General features: G+C 42.0%; 1 protein-coding gene across 3 annotated transcripts in view; it reads left to right on the forward strand.

Moving 5' to 3' along the window:
• CLCN4 (chloride voltage-gated channel 4) overlaps positions 1–15481 on the forward strand; it is a 46713-nt gene that overhangs the window by 5782 nt on the left and 25450 nt on the right. For all 3 annotated transcript variants that reach the window (XM_068682746.1, XM_068682757.1, XM_068682755.1), the window contains exons 2-4: positions 7896–8047; positions 8382–8481; positions 14368–14555. In XM_068682746.1, the coding sequence (XP_068538847.1) occupies positions 7896–8047; positions 8382–8481; positions 14368–14555 (440 nt within the window). The remainder of the gene's footprint in view (positions 1–7895; positions 8048–8381; positions 8482–14367; positions 14556–15481) is intronic.

Genomic DNA, 15481 nt, shown 5'->3' on the forward strand with positions numbered 1-15481 from the left:
AAAGCTTGCCGGTATGTGCCACCAACAGGAAAACTGTATGGCACCCCTGCACCTCCAGCTCTGTTTTTGAGTTCGGTGGCAGCAAATCAGCTGCTCCAAGAGGAAAACTCACCCTGTTTTGTGAGTAAGGGGAATAGAGGAAAAGCAAGAAAAGAAGCTATGCATGCTGGTAGCCTGATGGCCAGTTCTCCTCTCTCCTCAATTTTAGTTTCTTACCAACGATGCTGAAGGATTTCTGAATTTTATCTAATCAAACCTTGCTTTCTTCAAGAAGTAAAGGCACCTTGAAGGCCCACAGAGCTCATCTGCTGCTGGCGTGTCAGTGGAGGGGCATTCTTTAATAAAGCTGTCGCAGCTTGGTTTGTGAAAGGTGGACCGTCATGCCCCATAGCCAGCAGTGTTTCCACAGCCTCGATCAATGGTAGCAACTACATTTTTTGGAGGGACTGTTCAGGCTTGCTCAAAATAACATAGAGAAGTGCATTTAGCATTATTTTTCTCAATATGGAGCCTATTTTGAGCTATGTGAGTGCTAAAATTCCACTTGGCAGTTGTGGGGAAAGAGCTGGGCTTTCCCCCGCCCCTCTCTCCTGACATAACTCAGCAGCTGAACTAATTTTGGTCAAACTTTCCAAGAAACCTCGAGCGGAGACCAGACACCTGATATTTCATCCTGAAAGGAATTTGCTTCCAAAGGGAGACCTGCTCTGGGAGGGGGAGCAGGGGGCAGGCTAGGCATGTAGGCCTCTTGATACTGAGGAGAAGCGCTGTCACCTAGGGACCTCCTGAGAGAAGAAAGGGAGTCAGGCCTCTCACCCTGTGGCTGCTATGCCCCCCACCAAAGGGTCTCAGTGCCCTGGTCATTTGTCCTTAGCTCTAACCCTGCTGTGGGGCACATGGGGTGCTCAAGCCTCCAAGCAGGCCATGCTGCCCTATGCACCAGGCCCCCTTGCCGTGCCTCACCTCGCCTCACCTGCCCCGTGTTCCCAGCCAGCACCAATATTGCTGCTGTGCTCACGCCCTTTGCACGTGTGGTGGTTGAGGGGGAATGTTTGGAGACTGTGGTTCAGTCTGGAGGAGCCTTTTGTGCCTTCAGTTTTCCACCACTTATCCCAAATGTTTCCCCCGTGCCTTCCAGGCCCTCTCCCCTGTGATCTACTGCCCTGTGTTTTTTGAGCTCTGCTGCGGCTTCATAATTTTTTCCGTAGAGGTTACTCAGGGTAAAGCTACACTTCAAAGATTGACTCTATTTAGCTTGCCCACACTATCATAGCAGGAAACTCCTTAATGTGTGGTGATGGGGCCATACAGTAACATGCTGCAGTATTTTAAAGTCATGTTCCAGATACTGCAGCCAGTCTGCTCTTGTGCTGTGGGAGATGGCAGGCTTGTGCAGTATAATTTACACGTATACAGGGGCTGAGCCATTAATCCTTGCATTATAAGAGAAGGATTTGCCAATTTCATTATCCCTCTGTACTTTCCTAATTTAACTTCTCTCTGCTTTTTTTTTTTGGTGCCATATTATGTTTCCAGAAAAGCCTGTGACTAGGTTCAGCATTTTCTTATTTTTTTCTTATTTTTGCAGAGACAGTACCTTGCTCTGGTCCAAGGCCATCTCAATGTTTTTTAAACATTATTGTTAAGGTAGAAGGTCAATAGATCATCTTAATCGGTCTGAGGCTTTTAAGATGAATAGTCTTAAATTGGTCATGGATGTTTGTAAGCCTGCAGAAAACTGCACATTTAACTTGCCAGTGATTAAATCTGCTTTTGCTGTAAACAGCTTCCTTGTAAACTCATCACCCAGCAGCATCTTACTTTTTGTTTAGTGGAATGCTTTGTAACTGTTTACCTCCTTCTACATATTATAGGGTGCAATGTCACATTGCTGTTCCTAGGTTGTCTTCCAGGCAGCACCCATCCTGATTGGTCTTCTTGGCTGCAGGCTAAGTAAAATGTGTTTTCTCACTGCTCCTCAAAAGGCATATGTCCCTGATCATCTTGCTGTGTTTCTCATTCATCTCTTTCCAGGTGACCTCATAATAATCATGCTTGCTGGCTTTCTGTGCTCTCAGGCCTATTTTCTCCCGCCAGGCAGTCCTGAAGACCTGTAGTGTGACTGTGCTCTGCTCTGGGATCCATTTCCTGCAGCGCGGGCCCCCACCTATGTCCTCTTACAGCTCTTCCTGAACACTGACTTCTTCAGCTTGCTCTGCAGGCAGCAGTGACCTCCTGATTACCTGGATCCAGGGCCTGGGTGGGGAGTGCTCAATTTCCATCTATTACTAAATCTGAATCCCTTGGGATGGAGGGTACATGGCTGTTGGCAGAGCACCTAGCTCTCAAGATGAGATGCCTGTGTTTGACTGGTTACATTGAGCGGTCTGTGACAAGAAGTGTTAATGTCCATGAATCTGGGGCACCGTGCTTGGCTTCTTTGGGCTTTCAGTATTAGGAATGGTCAATAAAGATAGCAAGACCATGGAGAGTGGCAAATCATCTATCAATGCAAAGGAGTTTTGTGATGACTGCCATTTGGTAAACCATTAAGTCTGCATTGTTCATAATCAAAGTCATAGAATCATAGAATCATAGAATATCCTGAGTTGGAAGGGACCCTTAAGGATCATCAAGTCCAACTCTTGACACCGCACAGGTCTACCCAAGTTCAGACCATGTGACTAAGTGCACAGTCCAATCTCTTCTTAAATTCAGTCAGGCTCGGTGCAGTGACCACTTCCCTGGGGAGCCTGTTCCAGTGTGCAACCACTCTCTCTGTGAAGAAAGTCCCAGAGGTTTTCACAGTCCCCACTCTTTGTGCAGTGCATGCTGTAATATCACATAACATCAGCACAACTAACTACACCAAGCATTCAAATCAGTAGTGTGTTCAGTTCTGATGGAGTCTGGATTTAACAGGCCTTGAATCATTTCAAAAGCATCATGTCTGCAGTAGGACCCTCCCTGCTTTCTATGTATGTATGTTTATTTGTACCAGAACATAGAAAAGCCATGAGTTGTACCATGTTCTGCTTTCATGTGTTGGCTAGCTCATGCCACATTTGGAAGAGATGGAATAGATGATGCTTTAGATGCCCAGGAAAAGTCACTCCAAACAAATACAAACTGAGGAACTTACAATAGGCTTTTAGGCTTCTGCTTTCTTCCACCAGCTTCTTGGCAGATCCACTTCTTCCTTATGCTACAGCAGAGGAACTGAGAGAAGTATGCTTTGTTGTTTGCATAGTCACATTCCACATAGCCAGCCCCACACTACTCTCTTCACCGAAAACAGCATAAAGATGAAAGCGTGTAGGTGAACGTTCATCTGCTAGAAATATTTAGTATCAGTTCACCGATACAGCTTTTCTAGCTGTGACTTTAACATTTGCACATGCTGTAATAGTGCTGCAAAGGTCAGAGGTTGTCAGCATTTCCATTATAAATGTAATTTATCATTCTTCCACAAGACTTAGCAGTAAGCTGCAGTGTACAGCTGGTCTGAATCACAAGAAGATGAGTTTACTCACTGTGGGACCTGCAGAAATGACCTTAAATATGATAATACTACTTTTTGGTTCTTAAAAAAAATAAATAAAAATAACAATAATAATAACAAAAAGTAAGCAAACAGCAGAAGAGACCTACAGTCCACATACTGTCCACATACTGTGCTTGTTGGCATGCACCAGCCCATCAAGCAGCTAGCTCACTGCATTTGCACCCTGGCTTCTGTAGGCTGTCTGCACTAACCTCTTCATTGCTTTCTTTGCATAGGAGGCTTCAGTGTTTACTTAAAAATTGTCTGGCTTCTTTCATCATCAAGCCTCATGGTCTAATCTTTGAACTTGTGCTTGTGATCCTTACTTCCAACTCCTCTCATGCAACACCTCACAAGTTTGTAGGGCAGTGTCCCTTTCTTTCTGGCTACGTAGTATTATGCACCAAACACAGCTAACTGGGAGATTTGGGATTGAGTATCAGGTTGAGCTGGCCCAATGTTTCTGGAAGATATCTAGGCTTATGTGGCAGCTGGGAGAGCCTTTGTGAAGAGGCACAATTGCCAGTCTAGCACTCTGGCCTCCCATGATTTGTGAATCAATCCCTGCCAGGACCTTGCCCCATCTACAGGACCGCAGTAGTCTGACATGCGTCTAAATCTAGGGAAATCTGCTAATTGGGCTCCAAGGAGGAAGCCTCTGAGAACAGAAGACACTTGGTTCAGTCAGACTTCTTTGTTTGGCTTTTAGCAAGAATTAGTTTTACAGTTGGTAAAGCAGAGGTTTAACAAAAATGTCCAGTTGTAGAAATACCTAAGCTATTCAGTAAAAATGATAGCTGAAGAATGAGTCTTTCCATACTGAAGCATGGGGAATGAAATGGCAGATGAAATTTTAAGTTGATAAAGGCAAAATAATGAGGGAAATGACCTGAAGAGACCACAGAATGATAGGCTTCTGACTCTCATGGAACATATCCTGGAGTTATAGCAGATTGCTCAATGAAAATGTTGGATGTATGCCTAAGGAAAACAAATGGAACGCCAGGAATTATTAGAAAAGAATAGGGGACTAAGCAGGAAATGTTTGCCATTACACAAATTGTTTCATCAGCATCTGGAAAAGCAGTGGAAAAGACAGGAAGGACATCTAAGTCAGAACAACAAAGGGACAAAATACATGTCACACAGCAGCATAACAAGATCGGACACTTTTCATTGTATATAAGTTTTGTTGGAGTATACAAATTCCTTAAATATTCAGGTGTTATGGCTAACAGTTGCATTTGTTACTGATTCTGTATGCAATGGAGTTGCATTATTTTTGTTTGAATTGGTAGCCTTGGACTCATTTGATGAGACATCGATGTCTACTTCTGACATCTCTGTAAGCAGTGAACAGAAATCGACACTTCTAGGGGACAGACTGCCTCATTATAATGCAGGTTTCTCAAATATACCAGATGAATCACCTCTGAACAGAGTTTCTCTCTCCTCATCAGCTATGAAAGGAGTCTAGATTCTAGTATCCAGAGTCTAGAACAGATTTCTAATCCTAGATGAGATAACTTGTGCCATGAATGCTCATCCTTTGCCATCATCGGAGTGGATTGCTGCAGTACACCTGGCTGCAGTCCATGTTTGGATGACATGTATTTGCCCTTAACATGTGTGTATTAAATTAACATATCTATAACTAAATCATTAGTATAATGCTCTAGTTGTGCAGGCAGAACTGGAAGCATCTCTGCAAGCACTTCTATAGCTATCCTGAAAGAAACTTTGGAGATTGTTTCAGATGCCTAAGTAAGGTGAGATAAATAATAGTGAAATAAAGAAAGTGATACTTCTGGTGCTAGCACAAAAGGTGACTACTCTATACTACTCAGTTCAAAAGTGCTGTGGCCAGATTTTATTTATTAGAATTGGGTTTTGCGTAATCTGATATCACATCTCCACTTACAAAAGTGCAGTACCTAGAGTCAAATTTCAGGCTGATAATCATCCAGCTAGCTACAATTTCTAGGTATTGGAACATTATCTAGAATTCAAAGTTTATTTGTTTCCTAAGTCTTCCATGGCCCTGTGGTCTCTAGCACTTTTGTCTCCTTGGACATGCTGTGCAGCACGTATTTCGGGGGTAGGTTCAGGCTGAGATTGTAATTATCCTACATACTTGTGGTCTGGCCTGGTATTATCCATCATAAAACTGTCATGTGCTGGGCATTGACAACATACTTAAAAAGCTATTTTTTATGTGATATAACTAGCATGTTGGGTAATTTTCTTGTAGCATTAAGGAGAACTTGCCAACTCTTCCAGCACAATAGTTCCCAGAAGTTTGTTTATACAGCAGGGGTACTGCCTGGGTTCAGGCAAGCAGTCTGAGCTGCATGCATATTCTTTGCAGGTACTTCTTCACTATATGGGAAGAATAGGTTGAAGTAAATGACCTGCAAAATATCAGTGTGTTACAAAATCATACCACGGTCTAATTCTTTCACCTCATTTCAGCTTCCCACTCCAGTCCTCTGTCATGGCTTACAAGACACCGAACTCAAGATCCATTTGCAACTTCAGCTCCCAGGTGTCAGCCGCAGCATCCTGCCTTTGGACTCTAATTTCCCTTAGCAAATGCAGGAGTGTGCTCTCATCTGTTTTGCTAAGTACTGCTATTTTCAATTGTCACTCCTCTTAGCTGCTGTTTTTTAAATTGCCTCCATCTTGTGGCAGCCTATTTGTGCTCTGCAGCGCTGTGTGGGACACCTGCTCTGCATTTGGTTTCCTTCCCCAGCCTGTGACTCCCTTGCTTGATTCTCCTGCAGAAAAACATGCCATGGTGCTTGGAGATTACTTGATTTCCGCACTTAAAAAGTCTTCTATAGAATTATAATGATGACCTGCTGTTTGCCTCTAAGATAATGTTTTTCTCAGCTGCTTGTGCTGAGCACATTGGCTGTGCAGTCCAAAAAGTCCTACCCAGTGGAGTGCAAAGGAGTAGACACTGACAGAGTTGAGTATTCATGCTTGTTATATCCCTGAAGTCAACACCAGGGAAAAAAAATAAATGGATAGGATTCAAGTAAAACAGTTGAAAATGGAGAGAGAAGGGGGAAAAGGGAAGTAAATAAAGGGGGCCAAACACATCAGCAGAATGGGCGGGCAATTTATTTAAAGCTCATCTGCCACGTTTTTTCCTTTTTCATTTGCAGAATTGGGAAATTTCCTCAATGATTCATAGATCCAAATTCTGTACATGTCAAATCACAATGTGCCTATCTGAAGGAGGTGTATGGGTTGTAGTAGTTAGTACTGTGTTAGCCTTGTCAGCAACCTGCAAAAGTTATTGTTGAGTATGACAAGGGCTTGTAGGCTTTGCAGAGTCAATGAGTCAATTCTGTACAACCTTTAAAATCTGTATCTGTCACTATTTTTTTTTTACATTTCAGGTGACACTAACCTAATCCACTGTGATTTTATTTTTCTTTTTTTCTTTTTAAATGTTTGCCCTTTCAGATTAAAAATCCTGGCTACATTCCAGAAGACCCTGTTTCCCAGACACCTATTTTAGGATGGATAGGATTATGTCACTCTGTAGAGCAAGACGTCTTTGTCTCTAGGAGCAACCTAGATGGTTCTTATGGTCTAGACAACATACTTTCGGATGGCTGAAGTTAAGTTGGATGAATCCAACCCTGTGTGCCTGAAATACTTTATTTAATAGATTCTCATGCTGCTAAGGGCTCCTCTCCTTGGGAATGATGTCAGCTTTTTCTGGAACCTGTCATATTAGTGACTGCTTTGGGACCTGACCCTGTAAAGGAGATGGTAATTTTTGCACCTAGCCAAATGTTGCTAAGGTCTCTATGGGCAAGAGAGGTACAGTAGTTATGAGTTAACTTTTTCAGGTGTTGCTATTGTGGATTGCATGAAGTAGATGTATTTCCAGGGCTTCTGTAAACCCAGAAGAATGATAAATGGTATTGAATCATCATTTGTTTCCTGAGCTGGTAATTCTGCCTACTCAGTGACCTCCCAGCAGACAGGGTACATCTTCCAGCATGTGATCAGGATGTAACATTGCAGAAGAAGCCCAGAACTACCCTGGGTTTGGGGGCTATATTTTCAAAAAAGATAGTATATCTGCATTTAGACACTGTGCATTTTATGTATGCTTTTTAGGGTTTGCTAAGCTGTTTTAGTAGTCTTCAGCAATTCCTAGTGGCAATGGATAGATTTCAGAAAGTGCCCACCAGTACTGCTGACCCACGGTCTGTTAACTTCGTGGTTTGTGGAAGGATTTTGGAAAACTTGATTCTGCCATGTCTGGCAAAGCTGCACAAATTTTTAAATCAAAGATTTATTGAAATTCTTCTTTTTCGCCTACTTGCAGACACTAATATGGTCAATGCAGGAGAAATGAATGGTTCTGGTAACCTGATGGATTTTCTGGATGAGCCTTTCCCCGATGTTGGGACTTATGAAGACTTCCACACCATTGACTGGCTGCGAGAGAAATCACGTGATACTGACCGCCATAGAAAGGTAAAGGCAGCGTCTTCTCCCCGAATTACAGCCATCCTGGCTGTGAGAGAAACAAGCAGGTTTCCAAAGATTTTGCTTCCTCCTTTGTTGTATCACTTGAGGAGGACTTATAAAAATAAGGAGGCAAGATGTCTTGGGTTTGTAAATATGAAACTGCTTCTGGCAACTTAAATGTCAGGCCATCACTAAAAAGTGATTAGGACTGGAGAGAGCAGAGAGTAGAGGAATTGTATACACTTTTGAGTAGGTTAAATCTTTTTTCAGTTTAAACACGATGCACTAAAACTCTGTCAGCCTGAATCAGCAATTTATCTCTCTAAATGTATTATTCCAGATTACAAGCAAGAGTAAGGAATCCATATGGGAGTTCATCAAGAGTTTGCTGGATGCCTGGTCAGGATGGGTTGTAATGCTTCTCATAGGACTACTGGCAGGTACGTGTGTGTTAACATTCGTTATGCCTGGAAGCATTTCACTGAAATTTGCTGCAGTGCCATCTGTTTCTCTTTTTACTTCATTGTCTGTTCACTGATGGTTCAAGCTAGAAAGGCAGTTATGTATCCATGCAGTTATAATACTTAATAAAAAATACCCGCTTGCAAAATCTCCTGCTGAGTGCTGACCTAGAAAAATGTTATTCTCCAGTAGAGGGGTTTGTCTGTTGTTTTTGAAAATATGCATCTGAGTACTTTACACTTAACAGCCTACTTTGGCTTTCTGAATCTTTGATTGACACGAGTCAATTTTATTGGTAGAGTTTTTTTCCTTATCTTCGCTTAACTGAACTCTGCAAGTAGATATTATAATGAGGGTGAAGAAAATCGTGGTTGTGTACAATCAAAGGGGAGCTTTGTAAATCATCATGTTCACTGGGTTATCTTCTTTACACATGCATGAAGGGAAAATACAGTTTCAGACTTAGTTCTGGATTTGCTCCCAAACCAGACAGACATTACATATTTAACAGCCTGCTCAAAATCAGATGGCAAATTCATTAATTGCCTGAATTGCTCCGGTCTTCTACTCAGTTTAGCTTAGCACATCTTCCAACTTGGAAAGCTGCACTTCTATTACCAAGTTGAAACAGCTGCCATTTTTTATGCTTTTTCAGTGATGTCAGGGTGCTCTTGTATCTTGGTAGAAGCTTGATGCAAAGCTTCACGGTTTCCAAGCAGTGCGAATTTCCTGCTTGCCAACTGTCAAGTTTATATGTTTATCATAGTTGTTCAGGAGTGTCAGAAGTACTGGGGAAGTTTTTGAGAAAACATAGCTGAAGTGATGTTTTGGCAAATTATGCTGTTTTATAGAGATACATTTGTTTCCACAAAAGTTGTGATGGGAGAGTGAGATGGGAAGGAAGTCTGACAGACTGTGTACTACCAGAGCTGCTGAGCTGTCTTTAAAGCCTGGGTTTGCCCTCATCTAGGATGGGGAATTCTGCTTGCAAGTAAAGCTAGAGTGAACCTTCAGCAATGGCCTTCCCCAGGCCAGCTGGTAAACCCCTTGGTCATATGGGGAATGTAGTATATACTCACATGCTCTCTTTATAGTAAACACGTGCCAGGTTTGTTTCAGTTCTACCTCACAATGAAAGCTCATTCCAACATTTTCAAGGTTGTTGCAACCCAGAACTGATGAGGTCTGGTAAAGCTCTAATGCTGGTACATCCAGTTCTAGGAATAGAAGGTTATTGAGGGTAAGCTGGAGCTGAGATGTGTTAGCTGTAGAAACCTTTTCAATTATGCAGGTGCAGAACAACACAATTTACCTGAGAGTCAAGACTAGTCTGTTTTTAAATCGGGGTAAGATCTTGTGAATCAATGAGAGAACAAAAATTACCTGCATGCTTGTGATCTGGGCTGTAGACTTTGCCTGCCATTGAAATGATGTGTGTTCTCTGTGCATCCAGCATTTCTGAGACAGGACAAAGGTAGAGAGTCACCACCTCAGCCTCAGTGAGAGGTCAAGCACCCCTTTGATCTGGGGATTACTGATATGTGGATGAGGTTTCTAAACCAGGTTTGGAGAGGGAGGAGATGAGGCTGGTGATGCAGTTGAATCACTTCCCCTCTCTGCTTGAAATATTAGCAGCTCAGAAACATTGCCTGCCTCTTGCTCTGCATCAACCTTGCTCCTCCATGGCCCCTCTTACCCTGCGGAATGGGCAGAAGCTGCCTCTGCTCTGAGGGAAGCAGCGCTGCACTGGGGAGCAGCCTGGCTTGGCTGTGGGGTTATGTCTTGGGCAGCTGGGTGCAGACATTGCCAGGGGAAAGGACAGTGGATGCTGAGGAGGGAGAAAGCAGCAGCAGTACTCTCCAGGGCATGAGGGGACTGGGGAGCACCCTGCGCCACCTGCACCCCTGCTGGGGATAGAGGCCAGCAAGGTGGGACTCTAGAGGGGAGGGATGGCAGGAGCCTCCATGTGTATCTAAAGGCACTTGGAAATAAAGTTAGGAGTTTAAAGTTAGCTTAAATAAACTAGCAGCCTAAGTCCCAATAATTTGGTCAATTGAATCTTTCAGGTTTTGCAACACTTGAAGGGCTGCACCTCTGCAGTCAACACAAGCTGATGTGGCTGAAGGAAATGATCCTTGTTCTCTGCTGCCCTGCCATTGGGCCCTGTTGCCTTGTGTGTGTGCAGCTGCAGAGGGGGTTGGACTTGGGAAGTGTTCGGGTGGGAAAAATGGATTTTGGCCAGATTTGTTTTCAGTTGGATCTGTCGGCTCAGCAGGGTTGATCACCACAGGGCCATACACACAAGCAAAATACTGCTTATGGGAAGGTACTGATGGAGGGAGGAAGGACAGGACCATTCTGTTTGGGAGTAGCCCTCAGTCATGCTATTTTTGGCATTCTTTGTTAGTCCCATAAAAGCGTAGGTAGGAAGGGGAACTCCAGAGGAAGTCTGCTCCAGCCTCCTACTCTCGGCAGAGCCAGCTTCAGAGTTAGAGCTGTATGTTTAGAGTAACACCGAAGTATTTAAAGAACTTAACAGCAACCATTTGGGATCAGACCGAAGTTTCATGAATGAATGTGTGAGCATAAACACATAAATTAGCGTGAGTGGAGCCCCTCGCTACCACTGCATCCTGACATAGGTAGCTCCACGGCTCTTTCAGGGCTGTGTACTCACAGTGTGCACCTCAAACCTTAGGTGCTAAATGGAGGGAGCAGACAGTGCATTACACAGTTACATGGAAATGCACCGAGTAGATTCTGGAAATCAGGCCTTGGGAGCTTGCTCATTTTAGAAAGGGGAAAGAAGCAGTAACACCCACAAGTATTCACTGTGGAGATCAGATGAAAAGCTCACAAGATGCTCTAGAAAAAGAGTACTAACTGGGCTTGTCTCAATCAGGAAGGCTGCACACTTTTTGGAGAAATACAAAGCAGTGTAAGGCCAAAAGAGCCTAAAAATTTAGGATGTGAGTGCCAGATGTTTAGGGACTCATTTTTTAAGGAATGCTGAGTTTTTATTTTGCCCTTCCTGCTCACATATCCGTGATCATCCCCCAACATAACCATTACTAGCCAGCTGAAGGTACATGCTATTTATGCTATTTACGGAAGATGATCAAAAGAGACCTGATTTTCTAAAACTATGCATCAGAAAATACAATCATACTAATGCTAAAATGCTCCAGTACTGGAATTGGATGTGCAATAATCCCTTATGTATTTCAGTCCCTTGCCACTTGAGTGATGCAGTTTTCTTGCTTTATGTGGAAAAATATGTTCTCAAAGCAATATTTTAGCATTCTCATTAGAGCATTAAAAAGGATGTGTGGCTATCATCAACCAAAAAAAGAAAAGAAAAAAAAAAGGAGAGAGATAGAAGGCTATTATCTGAAATGAAGTTCAACATTTTCTGGCTTTGGAGGCTCATTATTTTTCAGTCTGGGCAGGAGGATACATAGATCGGGGAGCAAGTTCAGCTCCTTCAATGAAGTATGGAGATAAACTTACACTATATTACAGCAATGCAGTGACATGTCTAGACAGCCATGATAAGCACAAGAAATGAAAGGACTGAAATGCTGAACAGTCTGCTACCTCCATTAATTTCACTTAAAGTTGCAAAGATTCAGAACTTGTAAAATTTCTAGCTCTGGCCATGTGGCTTAAGATCAATAACTATTGCACCATTATCCTGCAAGTGCTGGCCTTCTCCTCTCATGATTTTCTTCTCTATAAATCTTGTGTAATAAATCATACATAGCATTTTCTTCTTTATGTGGATCCCAAATCATCTGGCGAGATGGATTAGATCAGCTGCATAACTGAGTACAGTTTCTTAGAGGAACTGTGGTGTACATGAGCTTGTTGTATCAGAGAACTGAATGTTCTTTCCACTCTCTGTTATTCACTATATCAGGGGAAAACATTCAAAAGCCTGCCTTCCTTTGCCCCTTCTGCTACGCAGCATTAATATTGAACTGCCTGATTACACATGATGTGAGTTTTGAAGACTGGAGTGACTAGAGAGAATGATAAAGGTCCATCAACAGATGCAAGAGGCACAGCACTTGGTGCTGATGTCCAAGGGCTCAGGATTCTTTGTGCTATTTCCTGAAACTCGGAGAATTGGAGGAGAATTTAGAGTTTACTGTAAAACTCACTGAGTTACACATGCTGATGTTACTAGCAGCACAATGATTTCCCATCATCTAAAAAACACCATTCATTGTTTCCATAGAAATTTGGGAAAATGGAAAGGCTAAGCAAGAGAAAGCCAAGCTCTGCATGAAAGAAAATCGCTGATACAGGCATCAATACTCCCTGCTGTAGCCTTTTTTTTTTTTTCTGTGGTCTTATCTAATATCTGAGTATATTTCTTCAGACTATTCCTGTACAACAAAAATTCTGCATTACTGTTACAGTCATTGCTTGTCAGTGTGGTGACAATTATCCTTCTTAAAGAAGTGAGAAGACATGTTCATGTATAAGGTTCTGTGAACACTTGATCTTTTTTTCTTTTCTGTTCTGTGAATAATAAACATGTTGCGTATGCCTCAGTTATTTGATTTTTTATTTTTGTTCTTTCACAGAAATGAAAAGCAGAAACCTTTATTTCCAGGTCCAATGAACTTGCTGTTGAAGACATGTGCCCTAGCTACTAGGGGAAATTGGAGCAAGCCCCAACCCTTCTTCCCCACTTCATTCGATTGCATTTTCAGCAAGAGTCACAAGACTAAAAGTTTTGGAGACATAAACCAAACCATTTCATTTTCCAAAATATTTTCCCGTATTTTAATCCAATTGAAATGAACCAATGAATTCTGTTCAAATTCGTTACTGGTTTCCTTGAATTTGTACTAAGGTGACTAACAAAAATGTTGAACTCTACCTGTGAAACAAACTCACTCTTTCCATTGTACCTGAGAGCAGTTTGGAAAACATTCCATGAATTTGCTGTCGTTTGGTGGTTTAATGCTTTCCAAAAGTAGGCATATAGGGTTCACATGTAAGCCTGCCATTTCTGTGTTCTGGCTTCTTCTGGCCTCTGCCATCCTGCTGGTACTGCGTTAGTGGCTGTGGGGACTCATCTGCTTTGACAGTGCCAATGCTGTGGCAGGTCATCATCATCTGTGACAAAATACTCTGGAAAACCAAGATTTCCACTGGGGTCTCGCCACATAAAGTTTACACTTTTGCATCCTCTAGCCACTGGATGTCGCCGTAGCTCTGTGTAGTTACCAAGACAAAGCTAAAATAAAGGTTACTTCTGTAAAGGGAGGATTTGAAGTGTAATTTTATTCTGTGTGTTTGGATTGGTAATGAATGCTCGCATTGAGAGTCTGATTCCATTAAGTTCACAAGGCAGAATTTGGCATCCGTACTGTTTTTGTACTGAAATCATCCCTTTAAAAGGTTGCTGACTTGGGACCAGAAAGGCTATAGGAAAACAACCGTATCCTCTTCCTCCCTGCCCCTGAAATACACCCAGGGTGGTTTGAACCCTGCTGCCTAGTACTTGCATACAGTCCTGCTGGTCTTTGTCAGACTGTGCACCTGCTGGATTGGGCCCAATGTTCGTTATGCCATCCCTACTTGGCACCTGGACAGTATGAAAATGGCAGTATTTAAAATAAATGCTTTATGAGAGAACACTGAAGGTCAGACAACACATTGTTGTGGCTGATTCTTTGCAAGCTCACTGTTTCTCCCCGTTCTTTGGTGCATTCATACTTATGTTGCAGCTGCTGCCCCACATCATGTATTTTTTCTTTCATTATAAGTAGCTATATTTTTCTCATGACTTGGTATTTTTTATGCCACAGCTTATTTTTCTGCATTTCTTTTTTTTTTTTTTTTTCCAGGCACGTTAGCTGGAGTGATAGATTTAGCTGTGGATTGGATGACAGACCTGAAGGAGGGTGTCTGCCTCTCTGCATTCTGGTACAGCCACGAGCAGTGCTGCTGGACGTCTAATGAAACTACATTTGATGACAGGGACAAATGTCCCCAGTGGCAGAAGTGGTCTGAACTTCTTGTAAACCAGTCTGAGGTATGGAAGACATGATTAGGCTGGGGTCAAAGCAGGCCAGTTAATGCACTTTTTCATGCTTGCTGATGTTCCCTCCAGAGAGTTTCTCTCAGAGTCATGAACTGGTGTTGGTGGTTTGCTTTTTTTTTTGATTACCACAAACAGTATTTGCATAACTTGGGATAGGTCCCACTCTTACAGTGTCATGTGTGATAGAAATTGGAAAAATGCAAGATCTCTTTTTTTTTTTTTTAAATCAGTATTAAAACAAAAGTGTTTCATAACACTCATAACATAATCACCGGGGGACCTTAGCCGCTATCCAAACTTTTCTTTTAAACTCAGTTTTATATGAGAAAAAAAGATCATCCCTGCAAATATATTTAAAAGGAAATGTTCATGGTTGCAGATGGATTTTATGTATTCAGATGTTGTGAACTGTACTGCAAGCTGCATAAAAACTGCTTGTTGTGACCTTGCAATCAATTTCTTTATTGGATAGCAAAATATTTAGATAGTGCTGAACACAGGGGAAATAATGGGCTTCCTGGGAAGTGGCCAAATTTAAAAATTTGCAGGGGGAGAGTAGCGGAGGGGAAGAAGCTGATCCAGATTTATACAAAACTTATATTGAAAAAACTTTTTACTATCCTTTCTTTTTTATTGTTGTAATTTTAAATACAAATAATGCTGTTTCAGAGAAAAAAAAAAAAAAGAAGGTTTTGCTTTTTAGATATCAAAAGTAGCCTTTCTGTACACTTTGTGGCAGATGATATTTTTATGACATTTTATTTCCACCTAAACTATTCTGTGTATTGAACAATACTGATTCCTTCACAACTTCACAATTCTTTTTTTTTTTTTTTTTTTTTTTTTTTGTCAGAATTATTAGGTTGAAAAGAATCCCTGATTTCTACAGGTGTCTAGGGGGCAATATTGAATGTGAC

Source organism: Anas acuta, chromosome 1, assembly GCF_963932015.1.
Source record: "Anas acuta chromosome 1, bAnaAcu1.1, whole genome shotgun sequence".
In the NCBI taxonomy this organism is placed as follows: Eukaryota; Metazoa; Chordata; class Aves; order Anseriformes; family Anatidae; genus Anas; species Anas acuta.